Source organism: Lynx canadensis, chromosome C1, assembly GCF_007474595.2.
Source record: "Lynx canadensis isolate LIC74 chromosome C1, mLynCan4.pri.v2, whole genome shotgun sequence".
In the NCBI taxonomy this organism is placed as follows: Eukaryota; Metazoa; Chordata; class Mammalia; order Carnivora; family Felidae; genus Lynx; species Lynx canadensis.
In genome coordinates this window covers 14755473-14765232 of record NC_044310.1, presented here as the reverse complement: position 1 = coordinate 14765232, position 9760 = coordinate 14755473, and the positions used below count along the sequence as shown (strand labels likewise).

At 51.5% G+C, this 9760-nt stretch overlaps 1 protein-coding gene across 1 annotated transcript; it reads right to left on the bottom strand.

Moving 5' to 3' along the window:
• Positions 1-1078: 1078 nt before the first annotated feature.
• Positions 1079-2094, bottom strand: FAM43B (family with sequence similarity 43 member B). The gene is given in 12 exon segments (XM_030327766.1): positions 1079-1118; positions 1120-1161; positions 1163-1195; positions 1197-1269; positions 1272-1346; positions 1349-1474; positions 1477-1572; positions 1575-1592; positions 1595-1624; positions 1627-1845; positions 1848-1951; positions 1953-2094. Coding segments are annotated over 12 exon segments (951 nt in total). The 5' UTR covers positions 2048-2094.
• Positions 2095-9760: the final 7666 nt, after the last annotated feature.

The following is a 9760-nucleotide window of genomic DNA, read 5'->3' as shown; positions in this document are numbered from 1 at the left end:
GTGACAAGGATGAAAAAGCAGGTCCACTTTTTACAATGATCAGTTGGTGACACATAGATCTTTGGGCTTTTTGTGGCCTTGTTGAGGGACACCTGGGCGGGGCGCACTCCCACTGTGGGGTTAACACACTCTCCTTCCTCAGCTTGCTATGAGAACACAAGGCTGTCAGGACCCTTCCCCTGTGACGAGCCCCGAATTGGGGGGGCATCCCTCCTGTGTCCACTTCCTGGGTAGTCAGTGTCCTCACACCTGCCAAAGGTTCTCCTTACCTCCTTTGGAGGCCCCATCTTGGTCCCGGTTGGGGGAACCTACTGGGAACCACACACATCGTCTGCAGAGAGATGGGGTGGGTGAGGAGTCTTGTGGGGGTGCCAGGTGCCCGGGCACAGTCTTGGGCAGCTGCCTGGTGCAGGGGGCCGTTACCTGGTCTAGCCTGTTGTTTGCGTTGGTAGCCCAGTCTTCTCCGGCGCAGAGCAGTGAAGTCCAGAAATCCTCCAAGGGGTAGAGGGGCCAGGCATAGGGCCTGAGAAACCTTGTGTATATGAAAGCCGCCGACCCAGTTCCCGCCTTGGGCTCGGCCTCAGTTCTCCGGGGCCACTATTCTTCCCCTGCAAGAATGCCTCCCAGAGTTGGTCCCATCCCAGGGAGGAAGGCTTGACTGGCCAAGGGCAGGACCACGGCTTCCACCCGGCCAAGATCCAAGGCCACCCTCCGGATTTCTGGAAACTTCTTCCCTCTTCTTTTGAGAGGTTGTTTTGGGAGGGAGGGGGTGGTCTATGGGCAAAGACCTGTTGTAAAGCTTATGGGCAATTCCACGATGGAGGCGCTCTCGGAAACTCCGGACGTGGGAGAGGTGAACAATCGATTACCGCTGCTCTCCCTGTCCCTTCAGTCCCCCAGTAATCAAGGGCGTATCAGGCGTCACCCTGAGCCAGGATGAGGCGCGGGGCAGACAACAGAGACCACGAGGGAGGCAAGGGCCGGGGGACCGGAGGGGAGCCGAAGCGGGCAGGGCCGGGTTGGAGGCTGGAAGTCAGGCCGGCGGGGGCTGGGGCCGCAAGTCCTGCCCCCCGCGCTCTCAGCGCGCCTGGCCCGCCCGCTCCCTGGGGCCCGCCTTCCCGGCGGGGCTGCGCCGGCGGCGGCGGCGCCGGGCGCCCCGCAGCTGCACGTCCTCAGCTCCCGGGCCAGCTGAGCACCTCGGCCGCTCGCGCTCCTCCGCGCTCCCTCTCCGTCTCTCCTCCTCCTCGTCCTCTTCCTGGATGCTGCTGAGCGCGGGGCCCCACGGCCGCGCTCGCCGGGCGGCGGCCGGTAGGCGCACTTGGCGTTGAGCAGCCGGCGCAGCGGGCGCGGGGCACCGAGGCGGCGGCGCCCCCTGCGCGGAGGTGCTGCTGGCGCACGTGGCGCGCGTCGCTCTGGCGCTGCAGCCGCTTGAAGTCGCTGAAGGCCGCCAGCGCGGTCTGGCGGAGCAGGCGGCCAGGGCGCGCGCCTTGTGCGCCCGCGCCAGCAGCACGGCGTGGCAGCGCAGCACCACGGCCTTGTGGCGCGCCTGGTGGCGGTAGACCCAGGCGAAGCGCGCGGGTGGCGCCCGTCCGCGTGCAGTAGGTGATGCGCGGCAGCAGGTAGCGTGCGCCGGCCGGCGGCCCCCGGAGCCCCCCGAGCCCCCCGCGGCGCTGCGCTCGCACGGCTGCATGCGGATGCCGTGCGGCCCCAGCGTCAGCTTCATCTTGGTGCCCCCGCCCGGCCCGCAGCGCGCCCAGATTTTGCCCACGGCGTCGTCGGTGCAGCCGTCGCCCTTGGCGTGCAGGGTGACGGCGTTGCCCAGGTACCACACGGTGTAGGTCGGTCCTCCTTGTTGAGCTCCACTTTCTGGCGCCGGCTGCGGAACACGCGGCCCAGGCGCTCCAGCGGCCAGTCGGGTAGCAGGTCCGGGCAGGAGCGCAGGAAGCTGGAGCAGCGACGTGTAGGCGAGTCCCGGACTCAGGCTCTTCGCCTTGCACTTGGCCTCGTCCTCCACTAGCACGAATTTGTTGCGTCTCCAGGGCAGCATCGCGGCGGCGGCGGCCAAAGGGGCTGGGGGCACCGAGAGCTCACGGGCGTCCTGCCCGGCGGCCGGGGGGAGGGGGGGGCGCGGAGAAGCCCGCGGCCCCGGGGGTCGCGAGCAGCTGGGCGGCGCCGGAGCCAGTCGGTGCCCGGAGATGCCCAGTGCCAGGCAGGGCTGGCTTCGCAGATGCCCGGTGCCCAGCCGGGCTGGCAGCCGAGATGCCCGGGCGGCGGCCGAGCGTCCGGGAACAGCTTCCCCGGGAGTAGCTCCAGCCGTCCGGGAAGCCAGGAGGGGAGGGGGCTGGGCGTGGTGGAGGCGCCCCCCCGCCCAGGCCCGAGCAGGGAGGATCCCGCAGTCCCCGCCGCCCAAACTGCGGCGGCAGGGAGGTCGCCGGAGCTGGGGCTGGCGGCTGGACGCTCGGAGGGGTAGACCGAAAGCGCGATTGCGGTGGGGACTCCTTCAGGCGTCGCGGCTCCACCTCCCCGGGCTGTCTACATCACCGGGCGGGCCGCTAGATCTCTTGTCCCCCTCCCCTCGCCCTCCTCTCTCTCCTCCCCCGCGCCGGCTAGCGCTTGCTCTTCGGCCCGGGACCCGGCACAGGCGCGGTGGAACGGGTTTAATCATTATTATTGGAGGGGTTGAGGGTGGAGGGGAGGTTAAGAAAGTAGGGATCTTTTGAAATGTACCGGAGGGCTTTGCGAATGCAAATTTCTCTGACCTCACCCCGTGGTCTCCACGCTCCCCTTGGCACTTTCGGGACCCCCCTCCTCTCTCTAGGATTCCAGCTGCTTCTCAGCCACTGCTTGTCCCTCCCCCCATCTCGGAGAGTGATTTTGGGTGGGTTCCTGATGGGGCTGGCCTGGCGCACTTTGCCTCCTGTCTGCACAGCAGAAAGCCTGCTGAGGTGGCCGAGCAGTGCAGTGGAAAAGTACTGTCGCTTGGTGAAGCTTTCTCCTGGGTTCTTCCAAGGTCGTGGGCCAGGCCGCTGCGCCTGAGCTGGGAGAGCAGTCACTGAGCCCCTCGCCTGGCCTGAAGCAGGGAGGGTACTTTTTGAGGGTGGGGGAACGTTCCAGAGCAGTTCTGGGTCTGTGGGAATTGCAGATGAAAAGCTCATTCTGGCCAAAGGGCTGCCCTCTGGGCCCTCTGAGGATTAAATAGATAAAACTCCGGTTTGTGAACTCCAATCAGGTTCCCCAAAGCCCTGGAGTTTTGCATTCATTATCTCATTTAATCCTTGGAATAACCCAGGCTCAGTTATATGACTTGCCCAAGGTCACAGGGCTGGTAAGGGGTAGGACTAGGGCTCCATGACAGGTTTGGGTGATCCATAAGCAAGTCCTCACCCTTCTATGAGTCCACATATGCTGCATGTAGATGGGACATCTCCACCCTCCCCGGGACCCATCAGTGGGGGCTTTTATTAGGCAGGGGTTCTAGTGTACTAGGAAAGAGACAGTTGTCCTCGGGTATGGGGACACATCTCCCCCTGTCAGGATTATTGTTAAGCCACACGTTCTGTAGAATCCCTGGTCTGCTCTGATGGGGGCCCAGGAGACTCATGGCCTTGGGCTGTCACACAGCCAACAGCCGGGCTCTTTTCCTTGGCTCAGAATAGGTCATCTGGGGAGTCCTCGCAGGTCAGGACTGAGCCCAGAGGCTTGGGCCCTGCCAGGCCAAACCAGGTGACCTCGGAGAGTGGGGGCAGTGGGAAGATTGTATATCCCACAGCCCAGCAGCATTCAGGGCTGGCAGGCACCAATAGTGAGTGGCTGGATTCAGAGTCCTTTGTGCGGGGAGGAGGGGCGATTGACAGCTAAAAAAAAAAAAAAAAAATCCCCCCAAGACCTCCTCCCCTAAAAAAACCCCCACCACAACTAAACTGCATCACCGAATGTTCCTAAATGACATGCAAATAAAGAACAGGAAATTACTTAGAATTACAGAATCTTAGCTTTGGAGGGGGGCCTCACAGATGATCTGGTTTACTACGGCCTCATTTTATTTTCTATATGGAAATGTCTTTACTGCTTTTTGCGGATTATAAAAGTAATACGTGCTTGTGGTAACAATCCGCACAAGAAGGACACAGAAGCCTCCCGCTGTTCCCACCCTGTAGAGGCGGCCTCATTTCCCCACAAGACAACAGACTCTGTCGATCACAATGAGAGCTTCATGTGAGTGCTTTTCATGGTGCTAGATTGTCTCTTGGGCCAACGGAGACATTAACTCAACCAACTCCCCTGTTAGAAAGGGCTTTGGGTGGTTTTGACCTGAAGGGTAGCTCATAGAAAAAATCCTGCTGTCTCCTGCCTTGGGTCTCCTGGGTACCCCCCCCCTCTGGACCGCGACACCTTGCTCGAGGATGGCCTGTGTCCACGTGGGGTCGGGAGGGTGCTGGTGGAGGTGGCCAGTGGCAAGGTATCAGTGTGCAAAACAGATACCTCCAAGCCTCTTGAGGTTGCTGGGAGTTCACACATACAGATGCAAGAGTCCCAGAGTTAAACTTGAATTTCAGATAAACAGCCATATTTTAGTATGAGTATGTCCCCAGGATTGCAAGCCTTTGATCTGCTCACTGAACCTCCTGCCTCCCAGAGAACAAGAGGTCAAGGAGCTACAGGCAGAGAGCCTCCACTGCCTCCCTAGGCTTGCTCAGCTGGTCCTGGTGGCACCGCCTTTGGGAAATCCTCTCTGGAGGATCCCTCGGGGCTGTGTGATATCCCAGTGTGCCCTAGTTGGTTTTTACGTTAAGACCCCTGGACCTCAGAGCAGCATTTGATACTGTGAGCCCTTTTGTTACCTTGTTCCCAAGTCGCTTAGCCTCATTGGCAGGGATTCCCACCTCCCCACCCCGGAGACCACTCCTCACTTCAAGGACTCCTCCTTACGCACCCCCCCCCAGCCCCCCCCCCCAGGCTTGGTCTCAGACCTTCTGTGCTTCTTCCTCCAAGTTTGTTCCTTAAGAGGGGTCAGCTGCACTCAGAGCTCCACTGTCCTGTCTATTCAGATTCCTCTCCCTCCCCAGAGCTCCCGGGCGCCTGGGTGGCTCAGTGGGTTAAGCGTCCCACTCTTGGTTTCAGCTCAGGTCAGGATATTGAGGTTGTGAGTTCGAGCCCCACATCGGGCTCTGCACTGACGGTTGGAGCCTGCTAGGGATTCTCTGTCTCCCTCTCTCTCTCTCTGCCCTTCCCCAAAATAAATAAATAAAAATTAAAAAAAGATAAAAAGAGCTCCCAACTTTGCATCAGCCATCACTGCTTAGGCACTGGTGTGCAGTTGGATTTTGTTTTCTTTTTTCAATCATTTTTATTTCTACCATAGTGATACTTGTATTATTTTGGAAAGTCCAGGAGCTGCCTTATAGTAGGTTTATAAAGAAGAGATAATCAATCTCCTGCCCCACCCTTCCCCAGTCTCAATTCTTACTTCTAAAGACAACCACTCTTACACATTTGTTTTTATTTTTAATGTTTATTTATTTGGGGGGGGGCAGAGAGAGAGGGAGACAGAGAATTCGAAGCAGGCTCAGTGCAGGGCCTGATGTGGGGCTGGAACCAGGAACCGGGAGATCATGACCTGAGCCCAAGTCAGAGTTCAACCCATTGAGCCGCTCAGGCGACCCTCTTTTGCACATTTTATTATTATTATTATTTTTTAATTTATTAAAAAAATTTTTTAATGTTTATTTATTTTGATAGAGGAGAGAGAGAGGCAGAGCGTGAGTGGGGAGGGGCAGAGAGAGAGGGAGACACAGAATCCGAAGCAGGCTCCAGGCTCCGAGCTGTCAGCGCAGAGCCTGACGCGGGGCTCGAACTCACAGAGTTGTGAGATCATGACCTGAGCTGAAGTGGGACGCCCGGCCGGCATTTCTGTCATATGCTTCCGGTATTTATTTGTTTGTTTGTTTATTTATTGTTTTTGAGAGGATGAGAGCACGCGTGCGAGGCAGGGAGGGCCAGAGGGAGAAGGAGAATCATAAGCAGGCTCCATGCTCAGCATGGAGCTCCATGCAGGGCTCGATCCTGTGATCCTGGGAACATGACCTGAGCCGAAATCAAGAGTCAGGTGCTCAACGGACTGAGCCACCCAAGCGCCCCTGCCTCGTTTTTAAATAACACAGCTACTTCAGATTTTCTAGTTTTTAAAACTTTGTTGCCTATCTGCTGTGGAGATGATTTCATGCCCTTCGATGCACCCCATCACACACATTTCTCTTCCCCCCTTCCTCTGTTAAGCCAGAACATTTTGTTGTCATATTGTACCATCAGCATTCAGTATTTAATTATTATGATCTTGCAAATATTCAAAGCTGAGCCTTGAAGTGTGTTAGGATTTCCATTTACCTTGTTGGACAACTGTTGGCTTTTTCAGAAATATGTAAGTGCCTTATAAAAAAAAACAAACAACTTCCTTATAATTCATCTCCCAGTGGTCCAGCCTGGTTGAACACACCAGGTGGTCTTTCAGTTCTAGGTGTTTCTTAGAGACATCCCTCCTGGAAGCATCCTCCCCAGGCTCCAGTCTGTTCTGGTGACTCTTTGGACCTGCAGAGTTCTTGTCTTGGGACTTTCTCTACTACCATCCTGGGGAGTTTCCTTGCCTCTTTGCCGTGTTGATCCTGTTTTCTGGATCCCTTGGCTTTCCATCCCCCCCCCCCGCCCCCCATATTGGTTTATTTCCTTGTTTTGGCATAGCTCTTTTCCAGTGGCTTTGAGTGATAGGTTGGCTGGGTGTAGAATTCTAGGCTGGAAATAAATCCCCCTCCAAATTTTGAAGACACGATCCACATTGCTGTTGAAATGTGAAATGACATTCTGATACCTGATCCTGTTCGTGTGACCTAATTTTTCTCTCGGGAGCTTTGAGGATCTTCCAGAGGCCTGAAGTTTCATAATGATGTGCATTTACTCTGGGCACTTGGTGAATCTTTTAATCTGGAAATCAATCTGTTTACTCTGGGAATCAATTCGAGGGACACTTCTTTGTGCTAATACCCTCCATTGTGTTTTCTGTTTTCATTTTGTCTTTCTAGACCTATTTTAGTCAGATGTTGGACCTCTTGGGCTGGTCTTCTAATTTTTCAAATTGTTCTTTCCAATTTTCCATTTTTTTTAAAAAAAAAATTTTTTTTTTCAACGTTTATTTATTTTTGGGACAGAGAGAGACAGAGCATGAACGGGGGAGGGGCAGAGAGAGAGGGAGACACAGAATCGGAACAGGCTCCAGGCTCTGAGCCATCAGCCCAGAGCCTGATGCGGGGCTCGAACTCACGGACCGCAAGATCGTGACCTGGCTGAAGTCGGACGCTCAACCGACTGCGCCACCCAGGCGCCCCCCAATTTCCATTTTAAAAAATGTTTGTTCTATGTTCTGGGACATTGCCTCAAATTTATCTTCCAACCTTTCCATTCGATTTTTTAATATATCTCTTCTCATAACTTTTCACTTCTAAAAGAGCAAGGTTTTGTTCCTTTTTATAGCATCTCTTCTTGTTCTTGTCTCAAAAATGTTAATTTTAGTTGCTTTAAACATTTTTTAATTGTGGTAAAATACAGATAACATAACATCTTAACCATTCTTCAGTGTCCAGTCCAGCAATTGTTGTTGGCAATATATTCACATTGTTGTGCAACCAACCTCCACTAATTTTTCATCTTGTAAAACAGAAACACTGTATCCATGAAGCAACTCCCCATTTCTCCCTGTCCCAGCCCCTGGCAACCTCTATTTTACTTCTGTCTCTGTGAATTTGGCTAGCCTCATATAAGTGGAATTGTACAGTATTTGTCTTTTTGTGACTGGCTATTTTACTTTGGATAAGGTCCTCAACGTTCATCTGTGTCGTACTGGGTGTCAGAATTTCCCTCCTTTTACAGGCTGAATAAATTCCGTTGTATGGATATACCACATTCTGTTTTTCCACTCAGTCGTGATGGACCTTTGGTTCCTTCCACCTTTTGGCTACTGTGAATAATTACTGCCGTGAACAGGGGTCTACAAATACCTCTTCGAGGCCCTGCTTTCAACTCTTTTGGATCTATAAACTGAAGTGGAATTGCTAGAGCATATGGTAATTCTATTTCTTAATATTTTGAAGAACTACCATACTGGCTTCCATAGCTGCTGTACCATTTTATACCAGAGATGGGTTTCAGTTTCTCCATCTTATAATTAAGAACTGTAATAACACCACTTGTTATTTTCTGTCATTATTATTATTTAAAAAATATATAGTAGCCATCTTGATGGGTGTGAGATGGTATCACATTGTCATTTTTTTCATATGCCTGTTGGCCATGTGTATCTTCTTTGGAGAAATGTCTGTTCAAGTCCTTAGCCCATTTTAAAATTGTTTAATTGTAGGAGTCAAATCAGATATTTGACTTGCAAAAGTATTTTTTTTTCCTGTTCCTTAGGTTGCCTTTTTATTCTGTTAATTGTGTCCTTTAACGCACAGAAGTTTTCAATTTTGCTGTAGTTCAGTTTATCTATTTTTACTCTTGTTGCCTATAATGTTGGTGTTCTATCCAAGAACTCACTGCCAAATTCAATGTCATGAAGCTTTCCCCTGGTGTTTTCTTCTGAGAGTTTTGTAGTTTTCAGTCTTAGTTTTAGGTCTTTGATCCATTTTGAGTTAGTTTTGGCATGTGGTCTAAGGTAAGGGTCCAACATTTTTTTCCATCTGGATATCCAATTTTTCCAATACCATTTGTTAAAAAGACTGTCCTTTCCTCAGTGAGTGTGGTCTTGGCCCGCTTGTCAAAAATCACTTGACCATGTATTCAACATTTATTTCTGGGTTTTCCATTCTTTAGCATTGATTTATATATCACTCTTTCTGCCAGTATTGCACTCTTTTGATTACTATAGTTTTGCAATAAGTTTTGAAATCAGAAAGTATAAGACCTCCAACTTTGTTCTTCCTTTTCAAGATGGTTGTGGTTATCAGGATCCCTTGAGATTCCATGTGACTTTTAGGATGGATATTTTTATTTCTGCAAAAAAGGCCATTGGGATTTTACTAGGGATCGTATGGAATCTGTAGATTGCTTTGGGTAGGATGGGCATTTTAACAATATGAAGTCTTCCAGTCCATGCACGTTGCCATTTATTTGTGTCTTCTTTAATTCTTTCAGCAACACTTTATTGTTTTTAGCGTATGAATCTTTTACCTTCTTGGTGAAGTTTATTCCTAAGTACTTTATTTTATTTTTTTGATGCTATTTGAAATGAAATTTTTTAAAATTTCCTTTTCAGATCGTTCATTGTTAGTGTATAGAAATACAACAGATTTTTGGGGCGCCTGGGTGGCTCAGTCGGTTGAGCGTCTGACTTCAGCTCAGGTTACGATCTCACGGTTCGTGAGTTCGAGCCCCGCGTGGGCTCTGGGCTGACAGTTCGGAGCCTGGAGCCTGCTTCCGGTTCTGTGTCTCCCTCTCTCTCTACCCCTCCCCCGTTCATGCTCTGTCTCTCTCTGTCTCAAAAATAAATAAACGTTAAAAAAGTTTTTTTTAACAAAGAAATACAACAGATTTTTGTGTGTTGATTTTGTATCTTGTAACTTGCTGAATTTGTGTATTCTAAAAATTTTTTTGTGTGTGGAATCTTTAGGGTTTCCAAGTACAGTTGTTTTGATTTTTAAATTTTTATTTATTATTATCATTATTTCTCGAGACTGTTGAGATTTTTATTCCATTTGGTATCCTGATTAGAATGAGA